This window comes from Aptenodytes patagonicus, chromosome 5 (genome assembly GCF_965638725.1).
Source record: "Aptenodytes patagonicus chromosome 5, bAptPat1.pri.cur, whole genome shotgun sequence".
NCBI lineage: Eukaryota > Metazoa > Chordata > Aves > Sphenisciformes > Spheniscidae > Aptenodytes > Aptenodytes patagonicus.
Genome location: NC_134953.1, coordinates 52275998 through 52295588, shown reverse-complemented (window position 1 = coordinate 52295588; position 19591 = coordinate 52275998). Strand labels below are relative to the sequence as shown.

At 57.5% G+C, this 19591-nt stretch overlaps 2 protein-coding genes across 3 annotated transcripts; both read right to left on the bottom strand.

The window, feature by feature from the left end:
* Nucleotides 1-8217: 8217 nt before the first annotated feature.
* On the bottom strand, nt 8218-13935 carry METTL13 (methyltransferase 13, eEF1A N-terminus and K55). Its single transcript, XM_076339775.1, has 8 exons — nt 13756-13935; nt 12576-13323; nt 11632-11831; nt 10821-11016; nt 10425-10568; nt 10018-10230; nt 9507-9638; nt 8218-8996 (listed from the first exon to the last, which is right to left on the bottom strand). The coding sequence occupies exons 1-8, from the start codon at nt 13906-13908 to the stop codon at nt 8722-8724; spliced, it is 2061 nt and encodes a 686-aa protein (XP_076195890.1). The 5' UTR covers nt 13909-13935; the 3' UTR covers nt 8218-8721.
* Nucleotides 13936-14410: 475 nt separating this feature from the next.
* Nucleotides 14411-18531, bottom strand: ITPA (inosine triphosphatase). Of its 2 annotated transcripts, XM_076339773.1 has the most exons (8): nt 18431-18531; nt 18279-18336; nt 18126-18190; nt 17277-17350; nt 16395-16426; nt 15548-15663; nt 14939-15015; nt 14411-14640 (listed from the first exon to the last, which is right to left on the bottom strand). In XM_076339773.1, the coding sequence occupies exons 1-8, from the start codon at nt 18491-18493 to the stop codon at nt 14520-14522; spliced, it is 606 nt and encodes a 201-aa protein (XP_076195888.1). In that variant the 5' UTR covers nt 18494-18531; the 3' UTR covers nt 14411-14519. The 2 variants fall into 2 exon arrangements, with proteins under 2 accessions (XP_076195888.1, XP_076195889.1); XM_076339774.1 differs by lacking the exon at nt 15548-15663.
* Between the last annotated feature and the right edge of the window lie 1060 nt (nt 18532-19591).

The following is a 19591-nucleotide window of genomic DNA, read 5'->3' as shown; positions in this document are numbered from 1 at the left end:
AGATAATAAGGTCCAAACCACATCATTGCAGTGGGTTCAATTAAAAATGCATACTGAGGCTGAGCTAAAAGCACAGGCGAACAAGAGATGAGATTTATCTGTGATTACTGGCAGCAGTCACAACACAAAAATATCCAAAACAGAGGCTTTGGAGTCCTGCAGCGATAAAAGTTATCCTCTGTATTAAACCAGACACCGGCCTCGCTCAGCATGAAAAGCAAAACAAAAGGGAACTGCGAACATCCCACAGGCTGACAGATACTAACAATCTGGAGGATTATCAAAACTTCTTGGCCAGAGCTCTCAATAAGTGTAAAAATTACTCTCTACAACAGACTGACTTCTAACCCTGGAAACAAATGAACAGTTTGCTTTAGCTCTGGCTAAAAAGTTTTTAATTGGCATAATGCATAGAGAGCTTCTCTAGAAGATCACCTCCCCAGCATCACAGCCTCTAGGAAAAGCCTTGCAATCATTTCTATCTAGATGGGGCCTGGGGGTTATTGACATAATTATGCCAATTAGCAGCATGGTTATTTTTTTCTCCACTCCTGAGTGAGCAGGCTATGCCAGGAGGCACTAGCATAGCTGCCTGGCCTTCCTCTGGTTCATGGGTTTCTACGAAGGCTGGAAGTCAGGAAGAACAGTATAACGTTCTGGCCAAATCTGCCCCATCTGAGCGCCGGAGCACTCTGAGCTGCCCCAGTGAAATAATTAGATCAGTAGAAGAGCAGCCTGGCGATAGGATCGCATCTCCACAAGAGATGAATGAAGATTAAAAAAGGCACGATGCCTCGGGAGCAACGCTATGCGCACCTTCAAATTGATAACCTAGGGAACTGTCCTTTCCATTAGGTCTTTAAATTACATCTTTCTTTGCTTCCACAATTAACAAAATAAGAAAACATCTATGATTAGGAAAAGTTTGAGTTATTCCCCGAAGTCTGTGAAGTTTCCAAACCAAACTTTTTTGTCTGTTGAAGCTGAGTTAAAGCTGCTAAGTGACCACAGTCACCCTGCAACTCCATCACTTATAAAAATCCACTCTCCCCCCCATAAAAAAGCCACAAGCAGCCAAGTATAGATTTCCCACCTCCTAGAAAAAGCACAAACGTTTTCTTTATGCATGCTCGTGTTATCATGAGCGTGCTTGTTTTTCCAACAACTCCAAGAGAGCAGTGAAGACGAGAGGAAGGGCACCCGAGCATATCTTCAGGTCTTTGCTTTTTCTAACCGACTTCTCCAGGCAGCTTGCTGTTCCAAACCCCCGTGCAGAGCCCAGCCTGGCTTTCTGAATTTGTTGAGATTCAGAGTGGCTAAATTAAAGGAAACAGGGGTAGTACTAGCAGAGACCATTGCAAAGCTTCTTGTAATGAATAACCCTGAAAAAAAAGACCCAAACCAGCATCAGAGGGCCATGTGAGAAACTGTTTTCTTGGGGAGCACCAGGTGTGATCCCCAGGAGCACAGAGCTGCATTGCTCACTGGTTAGCCAGCTAAACACGCTCTATTTTTACCCTGCGCTCAGTTGTGCCCCACAATATTTATCATTTCCTTTCGCCACATGACAGGCTCGGCAAGGAGAGAAGACCTTTGCCGACCACCTCTCCCCTGTGCTGCGGGAAGGGTGCCCTGCTCCCCAGGGTGGCACACCAACACTGCTGACTCCATCAGCGCAGTCTGCTCGCTTCCAGACGTCACCAGCTCCAGCACAGCCTGCCTGGGGCCCTCAGCCCTGCCAATACCTCCAGGGCACTTCAGATCAAGCCTACTGACAGCAAGTTTGTCCTGCCCTGACTTCCAGAAAAATATAAGGCAAAAAAAGTCTGATTTCAGGGCGCAGCTGTAGCATTTCAGCCCACAAACTTATCCACAGGCACTTCTTCCTAACCAGGCAGCGTGACGTTAAAACTGAGGACATTTGGATCAGGTCCCCAGGCTGCTTTATAAACACATGCCGGTACAATTTCCTTCATGAAAAATGGGTTATATATAAACTACAACAGAGATTTGCAGATGCCTGCAGTGAAGAGCCAGGCACGCTCCCCTGCCGGGAGAGCAGGCAGGACCCTGGGGGCAGCAGAGCACAGACGAGGCTGCGTCCTCCCCCAAGGAAGCATTTAGAAGAGGCAGGCTCCTTCGCGCATGATCTTCTTCTCTCCAGGGACCTTCCTCACCTCCTTCTTGCTTCAGATACAAACCCAGAGTCTTGCAGAGCTTTTCAGGCAGCTGATTGGCACAAAGCAGGAGGAGGTGTGGGCAAGGAGCCCCATGCATGGGGGAGCTCCCAGGTTCTCAGCAGCACCTGGCTCCGCAGTGCTGGCATGAACCGGCCAGTCAGCATTATGCCTGCCTATCTGCCAGGAGGAGAGCTCAGACCTTGAAGCTGCAAAAGATAGAATTAAAGCCAGTGAAACAAAGCCAGAGTGGCTGCAGAGCTGTGATTAGAAGTAGCGGCTGCAGCATTTCCCCCCCGTAAAGAGGAGGCGCTTTCTGCCCCTCCCCTGCAGCCTGTGGCACTGCTGACTCACGGATCGCAGGACAGTGACACCCCAACGCCTGTCCTGTCCAGCATGGTGGCTTCTCTCTTGCCCTGTGACCTCCAGCTGCATCCTTTAGTTGGGTGCATCCAGCTCCAGGGTAGAAAAAGGCCACCATGCTGCATTGCAGGCCACAGAGATGTTTCCCTGCAGCCCTGAGCACCCCAGGAAAGAGCCATACTCCTTCACTGCAGCCTGGCAGCGTGCCTTCTTCCTTGGTCACAAAGCCAGGCAAGCCAAGTGCTTCCTCGAGGGAAGATTTCACAGACAAAACACTTCCAAGGTGCTTCCACCCTCCAAGACGTGGCTGTTGCAGCCCTTGCTGTGCTGTGACCCTGCCATGCCCAGGCAGCAGCAGCATCCCCAGCCAGCAGGGCCAGGCTCACCCCGGCAGAGCTCTCCCCAGCTGGAGGGAATCAGCCTCAGCACTCAGTCCCTGCAGCTTTTAATTACGGCAAAATCTCTCCCAGCTGCTTGACATACTTCCAGCTGGTGACAGTATGTCCCCCATCCACCTCCATCCTCTTCCTGAGAGCCCAGCCACTTCCAGTCCTCCTGCAAGAGCAGGGATCTGGGCTGGGACACCTGAGGAGGTTATACCATATGGGGTATATGTGTGGCACCCCACTGCTGCCTGTCTCGTAGCTTCACCATCCTGCCAGCTGCCTGGCCACAGAGTCACCCTGGGCCAAAGAGCATGGGTGTCGTGTCACCCTGGGCATGACCAGCTGCATCCCTCCACCCAAGATCACGAAACCCAGGGCTGACCCATCAACTCCCAGTGCCTCGCTCACTGGAGCAGCAGCAGGACATAGATGTGATGCTCCGAGAGGGATTCAGGCTGGACCAGACCAAAGCATCCCCAGCTGGCTACAGCCTCACGCCTGAGCCATACGATAGTTACACAGCCATCTCTTTTTGTGCTGGGAAATCCAGAAAGGAAAAAAAGTCAACATCTCAAAGCCAGCGGAGGTTGCTAAGTGACAGCAGTGCTTGTTTCTATCCTGCCGCTTACAGCATGCCTACGCTGCAAAGGAAGGAAGTGAGGAGTAAGGGGTGTAAACATGAGTATATTGCCAAAATGCTCAACAGAAACACAGTTGCCAAACATATACATTAGCTGCATGTTTTGGCTGCCAGGAGAGAAATATTTACTACATATCAATTATTCCAGCCTCGGAGCATTTTACCTGCAGAGGAGGATTTCAGGTATTTGCAGCACTCATGAATTTGCCAATATTCCAGCTGAAATGTATTTCCAGACCAAACTTGTAGGGCTGTCAGTAGCTGCAAGGACAGCTGCAATGAACTGAGATTTCATCCTTACGTTGTTTCTAATAGATGGCTTTTGTTTTTCCACCAGGATGTGGCATTACACAGCGATTAGGAAGCACAACAGAAAGGCAGAAGTAGACAAGGGAGGGATGAATGCAGCCTTTGTATGAGCTCCTGGGGAAGAAAGGAGATGGTTTCGGTAAAATAAAGGGCACACACACAAACCTATGTCATTGGAATTATGTTGAGAATTGAAAACTAAGTTAAAAATAGACTAAATGCAGCACTGCTGATCCAGTTGAGAAATTTGCCATTGCTAAGCTGGATGGATAATAGATATCTTTCAAAAAAGTGCTCATCACAGAGGAGCTTTAGAAACTAACTGCATGGGGGCAGGCAGCCTTCCACCCAGCTCAAGCTCCAGCCTTGTCTCTCCCATTGACCAGCGACCACGTGCTGCCCCGAACACGCTACAGCGCAGAGGAGCGACCGGGTGGTGAGCAACATACAGAGGGCATGTGCCCATGCTGCCATCCTTTATCTGAGGCAGGGAGCAGGGCGCTCTGCAGCACCTGGGAACCATCAAAAGCGCTTATTTAAAAAAAGCATCTGCTCCCTCTGCATAGAAGCAGGCCAGCCCAGGGAGAAAGTAGGGCACTGATTTGTCCCTCTGTGTGAAAGGGAATAAGGCAGGGAGCATCAGAGAAGGGATCTGAACAGAGTGGTTTCCAAAGCAGAACCTGCTGGCAAATTAAAATATAGCCACAGTTGCTGATCGGAGGGGCATCCTTGCTGTCAGCATGGCTGCCATAGTGCCTTCTGGGCACAAACAGCCCCATCTCCTGCATCAGCACAGTGGCCGCGGTCCCCACTGGTTCAAGGGGTGAGAGCCCTTGGGGTGCCCTTTTCATGGCCCCCATGGGGCTGGGGAACTGCAAACCCTTGGGCTCACGCACCCTCTCACTTGACTTTCCAAACGAAGGAGGATTTCCCACTGAGCCTACCAGGGGAGGTGCCTCGCTTGACCTGCTGTTTACTAACAGAGAAGGACTGGTGGGAGATGTGGTGGTCGGAGGCCGTCTTGGGCTTAGCGACCATGAAATGATAGAATTCTCGATTCTTGGTGAAGTAAGGAGGGGGGGCAGCAAAACCGCAACCATGGACTTCCGGAGGGCAGACTTTGGCCTGTTCAGGACGTTGGTTGAGAGAGTCCCTTGGGAGACGGTCCTGAAGGGCAAAGGGGTCCAGGAAGGCTGGACGTTCTTCAAGAAGGAAGTCTTAAAGGCGCAGGAGCAGGCTGTCCCTGTACGCTGTAAGAAGAACGGGCGGGGAAGACGACCGGCCTGGCTGAACGGGGAGCTCTTGCTGGGACTCAGGAAAAAAAGGAGAGTTTACCGCTTGTGGAAGAAGGGGCAGGCGACTCAAGAAGAGTACAGGGATCTTGTTAGGTTGTGCAGAGAAGAAATGAGAAAGGCAAAAGCCCGGCTAGAACGCAATCTGGCCGCTGTCGTTAAAGACAACAAAAAAAGTTTTTACAAATATATTAATGACAAGAAGAGAGCCAAGGAGAATCTCCATCCTTTATTGGATGCAGGGGGGAACATTGTCACCGAGGATGAGGAAAAGGCTGAGGTACTCAATGCCTTCTTTGCCTCAGTCTTTAACAGGCAGACCAGTTATCCTCAGGGTACTCGGCCCCCTGAGCTGGAAGACAGGGATGGCGAGCAGGATAAACCCTCCATAATCCAAGAGGAAGCAGTCAATGACCTGCTACGCCACCTGGATGCTCACAAGTCTATGGGGCCGGATGGGATCCACCCGAGAGTGCTGAGGGAGCTGGCGGAGGTGCTCGCCAAGCCGCTTTCCATCATTTATCAGCAGTCCTGGTTGACAGGGGAGGTCCCGGACGACTGGAGGCTTGCCAATGTGACGCCCATCTACAAGAAGGGCCGGAAGGAGGATCCGGGGAACTACAGGCCTGTCAGCCTGACCTCGGTGCCGGGGAAGATTATGGAGTGGTTCATCTTGAGGGCGCTCACAAGGCATGAGCGGGACAACCAGGGGATCCGGCCTAGCCAGCACGGATTCATGAGGCAGGTCCTGCTTGACCAACCTGATCTCCTTCTATGACCAGGTGACCCGCCTAGTGGATGAGGGAAAGGCTGTGGATGTGGTCTACCTGGACTTCAGCAAGGCCTTTGACACCGTCTCCCACAGCATTCTCCTAGAGAAGCTGGCGGCTCACGGCTTAGACAGGTGTACTCTGCGCTGGGTCAAAAACTGGCTGGACGGCTGGGCCCAGAGAGTTGTGGTGAATGGAGTCAAATCCAGTTGGCGGCCGGTCATGAGCGGTGTTCCCCAGGGCTCAGTACTGGGGCTGGTCTTGTTTAATATCTTTATCGATGATCTGGATGAGGGGATTGAGTGCTCCCTCAGTAAGTTTGCAGACAACACCAAGTTGGGCGGGAGTGTTGATCTGCTCGAGGGTAGGAAGGCTCTGCAGAGGGACCTGGACAGGCTGGATCGATGGGCCCAGACCAATTGTATGAGGTTCAACAAGGCCAAGTGCCGGGTCCTGCACTTCAGCCACAACAACCCCATGCAACGCTACAGGCTTGGGGAAGAGTGGCTGGAAAGCTGCCCAGCAGAGAAGGACCTGGGGGTGTTGGTCGACAACCGGCTGAACATGAGCCGGCAGTGTGCCCAGGCGGCCAAGAAGGCCAATGGCATCCTGGCCTGTATCAGAAATAGTGTGGCCAGCAGGAGTAGGGAAGTGATCGTGCCCCTGTACTCGGCCCTGGTGAGGCCGCACCTCGAATACTGTGTTCAGTTTTGGGCCCCTCACTACAAGAAGGACATTGAGGTGCTGGAGCGTGTGCAGAGAAGGGCAACGAGGCTGGTGAGGGGTCTGGAGAACAAGTCTTATGAGGAGCGGCTGAGGGAACTGGGGTTGTTTAGCCTGGAGAAAAGGAGGCTGAGGGGAGACCTCATCGCTCTCTACAACTACCTGAAAGGAGGTTGTAGCGAGGTGGGTGTCGGTCTCTTCTCCCAAGTAACAAGCGATAGGACGAGAGGAAATGGCCTCAGGTTGCGCCAGGGGAGGTTTAGATTGGACGTGAGGAAAAATTTCTTTACTGAAAGAGTGGTGAAACATTGGAACAGGCTGCCCAGGGAAGTGGTGGAGTCCCCATCCCTGGAAGTATTTAAAAGACGAGTAGATGAGGCACTTAGGGACATGGTTTAGTGGGCATGGTGGTGTTGGGTTGACGGTTGGACTCGATGATCTTAGAGGTCTTTTCCAACCTCAATGATTCTATGATTCTAAGGGGTGAGAGCCCTTGGGGTGCCCTTTTCATGGCCCCCATGGGGCTGGGGAACTGCAAACTCTTGGGCTCACGCACCCTCTCACTTGACTTTCCAAACGAAGGAGGATTTCCCACAGGTGGAGGAGAGCTGGGTCCTGCTGAGGAAGGAGAGGCTGATGAGTTGCAGCCCACCACCACCCTGGTGGGACAGGGTGTGCGAGCTGCAAAGCTGGTGAGATGGCTCCGGCAGCAATGCCGAGATGCAGCTGCTGTTGCCTCCACGCCAACAGCTAGGTCAGATTCCCTCCCGGAGCTGCTTCTGGTGTACAGTTACCACCCTGGGCTGTGGAAAGGTGGCTGGGGAGGGCTTGCTTTGGGAAGCAGCTGCCAGAAAGACATCCTCGCTCAGGGTGCCAGCGGCAGAAGAGAGCAGAGGGTGAGGGTGCTGGGTCAGTAGCAAAGCATCATGGTGCCTCAGTAGGTTGCCACCTTGATGTCTGCAAGCCAGTTACTTTGGTACGTCTCGGACTTATTTTGGTACCAGTTGTTGCAGGGGAGACAGGCCCCCCACCAAATGACTTCTCATGAACATGGGACCACCAGCAGGTCAGCTGCTCTGTAACCAGCCAGGACACACGGGTCAGCTCTTCAGCTAAACGTCGCAGGGAGGGACCAGGCTTTGAGACCCTTGGGAGAGACAAAATGAGCTGCCTGGGCGGGAATGCGGGAACACCCTGATGGGTATTTTCCTGCTGCCTTTTCATCCTGCAGGAAGGCTGACCTGCACCAGCTGGGTGAGCAGGTTGGTGTCCCCAGGGGTCTGAGCACACGGCTGGGTCCCTGCTCCCCAGGGGGGCAGGGGGGAGAAGAAGGATTGGGGACCCAGGGGGTTTACAGGTCCCAGTTCACAGTGGTGATGGCTGGAGAGATGCCGAAGAGGGGCAGGCACATGGTGGGGTCCAGTTTGGGGAAGGTGAGTGAGGAGGGGGCACTGGGTACAAGGGGCAGCTGCCTGTGCCTAGGACGTGCCCGTGAGGAGTGGAGGTGACCGTACCTTTTCCAGGGGTGCTGGGTACTGCAGAAATAAGCCTAGCAAAGCACTGTGGGCCTCAGAGCAGCCCTGAGCACTTTATTTTCACAGCTCTCAGCCCACCCACACACATCCACAACCAGGCTTGGGGCAGGGCTGGGGCTCTGCACAGACACCAGTGACCAGGGATGCTGGAGATGCGGGGAGAGACAGCATTGGAGGGAAGGAGCCGTGCTGGAGGGGAAGGGGATGGTCGGAAGGACATTTTTCCCGCAACGGGAAAGCAAGGGGGACAGACCCAAACCCACAGTCCTGCCAGTCCCACAGCACCTTCCTCCCCTCACCACCGCAACGCTGCCCCTCGGGCTGCACAGCCCTCCATGGTCCTGGACCCCTTCCCGGGGAGCCACATTGCAGGGAGTGCCTCCCCGTGCCAGTCCCATCCTTCAGGCAGACCCAGGCCAGAACCGGCCCCCCAGGGGCAGCAGTCCCAGCCATGGGCACCCCTCCACTGCGGGGCCACAGCATCCACGCGAGGACCTCCCTCATTCAAGTGGCATCGGAGCCCCTCTCAGAGGATCTTGACAGCCTGCAGCATGTCTGCCAGCACGTACGAGCTGTCCCAGGGGCGCCCAGGCTGCCGCAGGGCCCCCTCCAGTGCCTGGGCACGTGCCCCCAGCTCTGTGGGGTCCTGACGGCCCTCGGGGCTGGGCTGGCAGAACAGGATCTCGTTGACCTCCCCTTCAATGCAGCGTGCATAGAGCAGCGGGAAGACCTCCCTGAGGGTCGCCAGGACAGACTCTTTCAGCTGGGTGTCGCGGCACACCAAGTTGAGCACGAAGACTCCTGCAGCAGGGCAAGAGGGATGGGACTTCAGACCAGCCCACGTACAATGCCCTGCTCCCCGCCTCCCTCTTGGAATGCAGCTGAATCGGTGCCACCCTGGTGCAAACGTCTTCCCCGCGGAAGCACAAGGAGTACCGGCATCCCCCCTGGTGCCCTTGGCCCAGCTCCACGTCCCTGCCACCACGCAGGTCGTGGGTGGCCACACAATCTGTTCCCAGGTACCACCTACACCCTCTGCCTTCCTGCAACCTTTCTTGGCCCCCCAGGATGACTCAGCCTGCCTGACCCAGCAGCACTGCAGGCCACCCGCTCCACCCTGCTCCCTGCCGTCACAACGCCCACTGAAACACCCGGATCCAGGACCTGCCAGGAGCGGCGGATGCCACACAGCAATCCTGGCCACAGCCGCTATTCTCCAGGATGAGAAACAGTGGCAGAGCCCCATTACTCAAACCCCGCACAGGACCGGCCAACCTGGCCACAGGGACACAGCCGGATCTCCCCTCCTACCTTCTGGCTTGAGGATGGTTTTAACTTTCTGCAGAAAGGGCTTTTCCACGAAGGCTGGGGGCGGGCAGCTCATCCCCACCGTGAGGTCTTTGCTGTCCACATCAAACATGATGGCGTCGTACTGGGCTGGGGCTGCAGGAGGGAGCGCAGAGACTTGTTATGCCATGGGACAGAGATGAGCCATGCACGGTGGGGAGGCAACGAATGGGGTGGTCAAGACATCCCCTCTGCCATGTTATGGCTGCTTCTCTCTCCTGGGGTTTCTCTTTCCAAAGGAAACCCACGGCAGCAGCCCTCGGTGCTGGGGGAGGCAGCAAATCTAAGGTCCCCTGCACACGTTGGTAAGGACAGGCCTGTGAACTGCAGAGACTTGGCAAGGCTGGAGCTCATGACACGTGGCAGGAGATGGGCAGGATGGGAAGCAGAGGGTGAAAGCAGCCCAGGACTCTCGTCCCCAGCATGTCACCCGCTGGGCTCGATGGGGCACCTGGGATGCTCTGCAAGATGGTACCTTCAGCCGCCAGCTTGGCCACGTAGTCCAGGCCATCAGAGATGTGCACCCGCATCCGGTCGCCCTGGGAGAAGCCGAACCAGCGCGTGGCCACCTCCAGCATGGAGGGGTCAATCTCCACCACGGCCACGCGGGCCTGCGAGAAGTAGTCGTGGACAAAGAGGGGCAGGCTGCCCCCACCGAGTCCCACCACCAGCACCGCCAGCAGGGCTCCTGCCAATGGAGAGCACCCAATGAGCCACCAGGATGGCCACGCTCCCACTGCTCGTCCCACCCGCCAGCCCCAAACCGCTTCGGGAAGGGTGCATGAGGCACCTTGGCCAGGAAAGCCCTTCCCCAAGGAGCTGCGGCATGCAGACACATGCACAGCTGCCCCCAGCACAGCCTCCCACTGCCGGCCTCGCTACCTGGGACGGGGTCGGGGCCCCCCAGCAGGCAGAGCCCCGCGACCATGGCCTTGTGGTGCTCGCAACACAGGTAGCTCTTGTCAATGGCTGCAGGTGGCTCAGCGGGGCCAGGTTTCTTCTTGTCCTTCCTCCGTTTCTTCTGGCCTGAACATCAGGAGGCATCGGCTGGTAAGGCATGGTGGGAGACAGGGGTGCTTTCTGGGGACCCCCAAGAGCCTGTCCCACCCACAAGGCAAGCAGCGGAGTATAAAAACACTCCCATAGCTGCCCTGGGACAAGGCAGGCAGGTCCCAGCAGAACTTTTATCTTCCTCCTGTATCGATCTCACTCTCTGCCACACCAAAAAGTCACCCTTGGCCCCTGCCCCTTCCTGGCTGCCTCACCTGCCCCACATACCTGCGAGAGGCGTGCGGGCCAGGAGCCGAGCCTCCGACTGCACCACGTTCCTGTTACAGAGGAAGACGAGGCGGCGGAAGTAGCAGGTGCCATCCCCCTTCACGTCCTCCACGACGTACTCCCCACTCAGGGGGCTGGTGTCACGGTGCTGCACTGTCCGCACCCCGATGTCCCCTCCCACGGACAGGAAGGGCACCTGCAGGGAGGACAGGGACTGGTGTGAGGAAGAAAAGGCCACAGGAACAGACCTCAGCATTCCCGCTATCCTGACCACGGCTAAACAGCCAGGACAAAGCGGACACAGTGCAGGAGCAGCAGGATACGCTGTAGGCAGCCACAGGGGAGCTGGGGACCAGCGCATGGGAGACCAGCTTCCCTCCCATACACGTGTTGGGGTACAGGGAGCAAACACCCCATGACTTCTTGCAAGAGCTCAGATTTGGGAAGTTGGGGCAGGAAGAACGAAACAGAAGGGACAGGAGAAGTTAAAGCCAGGATTAAGAAGGGGCTGGATGCTCTCAGGGTTTCGGGATGCCTGATTTTCTTGGAATGCTGGGTTTTGGAGGGCAAGGAGTTCACACTGAATCCTGCCACACATGCACCTCAAATCCTGCCTCCAAGCAAAGGCAGCCAGCTGGAGGGAAAACCAAGAGAAGCTACACCTGAGGCCAGTCTCCTCCCCACCAAGGCAGCCAGCTCACACATTGCACCTTTGTCTCCCTTGGAGAAGAGGGAACTTGCTGCTGGCGGAGAGCCAGCCTGGCCCCAGTTTTGGGGAAGCCAAGTGAGGGGGCCGGGCAGTGGGGCTCACCTGCTGCCGGGCAGGGAGGCCCGGCGGGGCCAGCTCCATCACCTTCCCTGACAGCTCCGCCTGGATGCCAGCCATGCCCTCGTAGTGCTGCTCTCTGTGCAGGGCCACAGTGACCAGGCGCCCGAAGCCCGCGCTGGTGGCCAGCTGCCTCCGCCCTTCCTCCATCCCAAAGAGCCACTCGGTTTCTCTGCCCTGCGGGACTGCAGAAGGGGCTGCCATCAGCCTGGGACAGTCTTGGTCCCCGAGTGACCACCCCGGCCTCCAAGAAAGGAGCCGCAGGAAATGGCAAGACATCATGAGGAGGTACCACTGCATGCCTAGACCCATGCTCTGCAACCATCAAGAGAGCCAGGACCTTCCCCATTTTGGGCAGGCTCATGCAGGAGGCTGGAAAAGCCACGCCTCATAAGAAGGGGGTGTCCAACAGCCTCACAACCCGTCTCCAGGCTGTGCTAAGCCCCAGCTTTGCAGGCGCGCAGGGAGGGAACAGTGCTGCTGCCAGAGCCTGACATGTGTCCTCAAGGTGCAAGCGCAAAAGCGAAGCGCAGCCCCGAGCCACCTGGCCCTGGCAAGTCAGGACGCCCACGCAGACCAGACGCCTTTCCAGTTGCGTCCGCTGCACTCTGGCTTTACGCAGCGACATGCTATGGCGGCTGTCACCAGCACCAAGGCAGGAATCACCACCTTGGAGGCAGAGCAGGCAGTGTCCCTCTGCTGCCAGATGGGCATCCGCTCAGCCAGCAAGCTCTGTGCCAGATCGCTGCTTGCACCATCAGGCAAACACATGTCCCACCGCAAAGCTAGGACTAAAACATCAACCAAACCCCGCACAGGTGGGTTACTTCCCTCTCCAGCCCTGATTTCAGCAGGGCCAGGACTGCTGGCCGTTTTGCAGCTCCTGGCCAGAGCACCGTCTCATTGCAGGCAGGAGAGGCGGTACTCACTGATGAAGATGGCAAAGTGATTGTCCCGGGAAGGTTTTACCGAGGGGCTGTCAACCACATGCAGCGTGTAGCGAGGCCTCCCGCTCTCTTTGTCACACAGATCCAGGGAAACCTGCTCCCCGCAGGGGGTTTTGCTCAGCTGGCTGCAGAGCAGGGCGTAATGCTGCCTGTCCTTCACTGCCGCCACCAGCCGCTCCACGCTCTCCACCCGCATCGGCTTGTCCTGCTCCTCGGGGCAGATCTCCAAGATCTGCGGTGCTGAGCCAGGGATCTTCCTGAACTTTGTCATGACGTAGACGAAGACTGGTAGGACAAACTGCTGCTTGTCCCCGCTGCCAGCCACCTGATGGACACGCACGACCCAGCCTTCCTGGGAGAAGTATTTCACCGCTTTCTTCAGGACATGGGTTTGAGCCAAGGAGACGCAGAAGTAGCGCCCTCCTACCTGCAGGACCCGGCTGATCTCGGCAAACATCTTGTCCACCTTGGCTAGAGTGGCCTCCTCTTCGTCCGTGAGGACGGCATCCAGCGTGCCTTTGTCCAGGACCACCTGGAAGTGGGCGTCAGGGAAGTCCATCTGAAGCACGTCCATCAGCAGGTAGCTCATCTTCGGCCGCTTGCTCCCGCTCCGCTCTTGCATCTGACGGATCACTGCGTCGCTGATGTCAATGTTCACGATGTCCTCGCACATCCCCACATCGTACATCTGCTCGCTCAGCTCCGAGTTCCCGCAGCCCACCACCAGAACCTGGGGAGCGGTACAAGAGCAGCATGATGGCGAGAACGCCCTGGAAACGTGCCCCAAAGCGTTTTACGAGCAAATATCAGCCACAGCCGCGAGCCTTCTGTGAAAACCACACCCGCAGCACCTGCAAACCCACTCTCCGGGGCCCTAAGATAAGTATAGAAAAGTCACATGGGCAGAGAAGCGATGCATCTGTTGCATCTCTTTCGGGGATGATGTGGATGTTTTAACCCCCGGAGCTCCCCGTCCCAGGGTAACTCGTGGGTCTCTCCTGTTCTCTTGCTACGGCGCACCGGGGGCTTCGCATCGTCTGCGTCAGCGCAGAACGGCGGTTTAAGCCGGGACACGGCGGCACAGAGCTCGCCGCCCAGGAGGCGGCCGGCGCGGGGGCGGCTCGGCCGGGGCACAGGGCGCTGGGTACCGGGCGGGGCTCACCTTGTCGCGGGGCCGGACGTACTTGTGCAGGACGGGGCAGAGCTCCGGGAAGGCCCCGTACCACTCGAAGGGCCGCTGCCCGCGCTGCCGGAAGAACCGATCCCAGTACCGTGCCGAGCCGAACTCCCCGGGGCTCCGGGGCAGCAGTTCCATGGCCGGGCGGCCTCAGCCCCGCTGCCGCTCCCGGCGCACGTGTCCACGCGCCCGCCGCGCCGCGCGCTGACTGCATCCGGGTGCGCAGCGCGCCCATTGGACGCGGCGGCCCCGCAGCCGATTGGCCGCCTCTCCCCCCGGCCGCTTCCCATTGGCTCGCCGCTCCGCGCAGGACAGCGGCCGCCGCACGTGAGCGCGCAGCGGCCCCGGCGCGGGCCCGGCCGCAGCCCCCTCCCGGCCCGGCGGCGGGAAGCCGGTCCCCTGGGGCGCTGCCACCGCGGGCGTACGGGCAGCCCCGGGACTCGGTGCGCTGCGCTACCCAGGTCTCTGCCGTTTCCCCAGGCAGAAAGGGCGGCAGGGAACGCCCGGGCAGGGCCGGAGCCATCCCAGACGCAGCGGCCCCTGCACGCCCCCCGTGAGGCACAGACGTGCGGCCTAAATAACCCAGACCCGCTGGGCTGCGCAGCGCTTCTGAAGCAATAAAAAGGCGGGGGCGGGAAGGTACTGGCGGCTTCAGAAAGAGCAGCTTTAATGTCAGCCCGCAGCGGAGCAGAGCTCTCCCAGGGCGGTACGCGACACGGACAACACCGGGTGCCCGCAGCCCAGGGCGGCTAGCTGGGACCAGAGCAGGGCTGTGTCGAGCTGCTTTGAAGAAAGAAAGCAGAGAGCTCGCTCAGTGCTCTGTAACGGTGCGAGATCAAGTTCTTCACTGCCTTGGGTAGTTCGGCGTAACTGGAGGGGAGAGAAAGCACAAGTCTCAGCAGCAGAGACGCTACAGCACGCGTCCCCCCAGTCACCGAGAGTTTCCCCTCTGCTCGCCGTCTCCCTGCTCAACTATAGCGTCTGTAGTGGCACGCTGGCAAAGCCAACAACCCTCATCCTGATCCGGGGGTTCCCCATAACCCACCACGTTCAGATCCAGGAGGGTGTTTTCTCCCTGCCACCCTTCCTCGTAAGCAGGTTCCTCTCCACACGCAACCTCAACCCTGGCTTTCCTTACGTAAAGAGCTGTAGGTAAAACACCACTTACGTCTGATTGTAGCCGTCCGGCTGAAAGCAGGGATCCCAGCCAAAATCTCGAGGGCCTCTGGGCTCCACTATCAGCCCCTGCCACGAGAAAGCAAAAAAGCCCCGCAGGCTGTGGTTCTGCAGCACTTCCCTCACAGTCGCATTTCAGACACAGACTGAAGAGCTACACGCAGCCATAGCTCACGCGGTGGTCACCAAAGGCTCGGTATGGGGTACTGTCCCCATTCCCAGGACGTAAACAAAATTAGCAGTCCCAAACTCAGTGCTCCATCACGCTGCCCTATGTTGACAGCCCCTTTACCCCCCCAATTAACAGAGCTAACAACTGCACTCAAATACAACCCTGCCAGAGGGAGATGAGGGGGCTGAAGAGCCTGAGGTAACGTGCAAAGCGTTTGGTACGTACAGCTGGGCAGAAGGGCTGCAGCATTCAGCACCCACCACTCACCAGCTGCGCTCTCCCTCAGCCTGTTCCCAACACAGAGAAGACCCAGGGGCGTTCAGTGACCCGGGGGCCACTAAAGTTGTCCTCAACAGAGCCAATGCCGTTACGAAATTCACATTACAGCCCTCCCCCTCAGCATCTTCCCTTCCCAGGCACACCACCTACATGAGTCTGGCCTTTGAAGAGCTTCACTGGCTCCTCTGGGTTTCCAGTACTGAATGCAAAGGTACAGAGAGCGTAGGCAGATTTGTCTTCAAACCCAGCCAGGAGCTTGTACAGGCCTGAGCGACACAGAAAGGATCCCGGCGTTACTGCCTTTCCCTCGGAGCGCAACACGGATCGAGGGAGCGTTCTGCATTCACATCCACAAGGGAGAGGAAGAACTACAGGGGGTGACAAAGCTCAGCCACAAGGATGCTCTTGGGCCAGTCCCTTGTATGACTGAAGCCAGGGCCTCAGATCTAACACAGCGTGAGCTGCAGGGCCCCGCTATTAATTTGGGAGTGGAAGCAAACCAGTGCGCAGTGCCAGAGAGGACTAAAGCCCACTTTGAATTAGCGTGATTAACACTCATGCTTGTGATGCCAGTGCGGGATTTGCAGTCACACTCCTAACCGCGGGATCAAAGGGAAGTCACTGCATGCCAGGGGAAGTGAGCATTAGTGGAGAGGGACTTGCACAGAAGCCAAAGGGAGCAGCAGGTCTTCCAGGTCACACTGATGACAAACAAGAAGTTCCCACAAACCCTGCCACCAGCCTGCAGAGGCAGGAGTCTGGGAATCCAGGGATGATGCTGAAGCTACTGGGGGAAACAACATCCCGTGAAGAAGGGCACAGAACAGGCTCAAGGAGAGAATGCGAAGGGACAGAGCTGGACAGACAGGAAAGGAACCAGCTATGAAACGGGCAGCACGGTGGGCAAGCACGGTCAGCAGAACCCAGCACGGGCAGGGATCCATTTCATTTGGAAAGGACCGAGTTACATGCAGAGCAGTAACACGGGAGGCAGTACCTTCTGGTTTGAGTTTTTCCAAGAACCATTTTCTGAAGAGGAAGAAGAGAGGAAAGATTAATTTTTGCTATTTTTTCTCAGAAATACAGGCATCCTTGAGACGTTGTTGCCTACATTTTCATAGCCCTTTGAATCCCTCTTAAATGTGCTGTCAAATCACCTCATTCTGGACTATTTACCAATAATGACAGAGTTGGGTCTTAAACTGAATGGGACACAGTGAAAACAGCAGCAGGGTATTTAATCTACTGCAGTACTGGGGTCTATGTAAATAATCCAGTTCTCACTCGTGAGCACTGACATGCCGAAATACATTTCTCAACTCAACTTGTTCACATCTCACACCTTGTTCTAGTGCCAACTTCATCATATAAAGCTTTTATGTCTCTGTTTAGCTCAGCAGAGACAGTCTGGAAGAATTAATCACACTAAAAATTAATTCCAGGAGCTAAGGCAGTATTTTATTACAGGAGTTACACTGTAATATGATAACCTTGTTATCTGCTGGATTAAAGCACTCCCTATGAGCACCTACAGGACCCTCATCCCAGAGTCCTGCTGAAATGCATGGTGCCTTAACTACACAGAGCCCACTGTGGGGCCAGGTTCCCAAGCTGGCTGCAAGAGCAGGCACCGTAGATCGGGAGCCAGAGACAACAATTTGGGTCTGTCTCTCTTGTCCTGCCCCGTGACTTACAGCAGGGCTCAAGGAGTTCAAATCCAGCCCCTGGGGTGCAGGATGAAGCTGAGGATACAGATCAGTAATCACCTCCCTGACCCTATTGTTCCTGGCATGTGGAGAATCCCCCATGAAGCACACCCTGCCAGCCTGCACTCCTAACTCTATGACATGAAAGGTGAAGCAAATGCCCTTCTACTTACATGTACGGTCCTGGAAGCCCCCCCAGGGCATTGAAGCACAGGCAGGTATCCTCTACTATAACAGGTCCCTGAACCTACAGCAAAAGCCCAAGAGATGGAAACATTAGACCTAGAGGAAGGCACTGCCTCCAACCCCATTTTCTTGCTCTATCCTATTCTCACGTTTCCACGATAACAGGAACATCACAAAAATCCACCAGCCACTAAAGTTCTTCACCTCGGAGGCAATCCCTACCAGACAGAAACAACTAAACCCATGCTCTCCCCAGGCAGGCCAGAGTGGCTGAAGTGTGGTAGGGGAGATCTCACATGGAGAAAAATGAGCAGAGCTGAACACCCCCTGCCCTCTTGGGGGGCAAGAGTGGTGGGACAAGCAGGGGGAAAGCCTGTGTCCTGGGGGCACACCTGCATTCTCCTCAAGTCTCAGTCCTCACTTGGTTCTTTTAAGACACCCATCCCAGAGACAGCTCTGGAAGGTGATCCATCAGAAGCTTCAGCTGACAGAAAACTCGGCATCCCACAACTGCTGGGGCTGGACTGAAGGAGCTGTCATGTCCTCCTGCTGCTTGAGGGACACAAGGGGCCAGAGGAGCAGCAGCGGGACTGCCTAAACACTGTGTCACCAGTGGGAATTCACCATCACCCAGTGTAGGCCAGAAACGGCTGGGTGATGGGAGCGCAGTGAGGCCAGGCCAGGCCCGGATGCGTCCCTGGCTTTCCTCAGGGCCGGGTCAGAAGCCCCGACGCGCCCAGCTGCCTCCCGCCCCGCCGGGGCTAGGCTCCCCCGTAGCTCCCGCACCTACACCACCGCTCCGACCGGCGGGAAAGGGGAAGGAGAAAAGGAGCGACCTGCCGGGCGGCTTCGCGGCACTTCTGCACGGAGATCTCGTCCGGCTCCCCCTGGTACTCCGGCACTGGGGACACAAAGGCCGGCGCTGAGGAGACGGCCGGGCCGGGCCGGACCGCCCCGCCGCGTCCCCCCGGGCCCCGCCGCCAACTTACGGTCAATTTTCTTCGCCACCAGCGTGTAGGGAGAGGAGTCCCCGAGGATCTGCGTGACCTGCGGAGGGAAAAGGGAGGGAAACCCGCCCGTCAGGCCCGGGCCGGGCCGGGCCGGGCCGGGCCGGGCCGGGCCCAACCGCCCCCCCTCCCACCTCCTCCAGCTTCTTGGCGTTGCCCGTCACGAACACCACGCTCCGCCGGGCCGGCGCCGCCATCCTGACCCCGCGCGGCGCCCGCGCGCTGAGCCGCCAATCACCGGCGGCGGCGGCGGCGGCGCTCCCAGCAACGCCCAGCCAATGGGGAAGGCTTCCGCCGGTGCCTAGAAGAGGGGAACTTCCGGCGCTCCGAGGGAGGGCGCTTGCCACTCGCCGGTGCGCAGCACCGCCCGCGCGCATGCGCAAGGCAGTCTCGCGAGAGGCGGGTGGAGGGCGGGCGCGGGTCGCCATAGCGGCTGGAGCGCAGGCCGTGCCCACTCCTCAGGGCTCCGTCCCCCGCCACGGGCCACCCCCGCGCTCCCTCCGTGCCTCCTCACCGCCTCAGGCCCCGCGGCCGCTGGTCCCCGCCGGCTGAGGTCCGGCCTACAGCGGGCGCCGGCACCTCCAGCGGGGCGGCGGCGGCCGCCTCCTTGTTTACTTCCCGAGAGTTTGGCAGCCGGAGGATCCCTCGCCCTATTTTCCCTGAAGTAGAGTCACACGTAGTTGGGGGAATGGGGTAGTGGAGCGCGCTCCAAGCGCTGCTGCTATTTACTCCCCGACCTCTGGCAAGTCTTTGCGCTTTCCGACACCAGATCTCCTATGCGGAGAGATCGAGTTTCAGCTGTCTGAGGGTAGATGCAGGGCCAGCTGGCGGCTGTAGCAAGAACATTAGTGGGGAGAGCTGGACTTGGGAGTCAAGAGATGGTCCCCGCCCCCACTATGGAGCCCTAGAGGAATGTGTCAGTGCTCCCCAGCCAAAGGGTAGCGGGGAGCAGCGCCCTGTGAAGCAGCAGAGTCCTGGGAGCTCTCCTACCACGGTACTGAGCCCTCCACCTCAGACCCAGCCCCCCCAGAAGCTCCTGTTTTCCAAGTAGACTCCCCAGGGGGGGACTTCTTCCGCTCTGATCTGGCCAGCTTCCTGAGCTGGGACTGGGGAGGCCTCTCCCCACCTGCATCAGAGCTGCAGACATCCATCCCTGCAGTGCCCATGCCCTCGGGCGTGGGGACCCCAGGGTCTTGCCACATGGGTCACACTAGCAAGCCTGGGAAGAGGAACCAGCCCTGCAGCAGGAACGCACAACTCCAGCCAAAACATGCCGTTCCCTGTAAAAAAAGCAA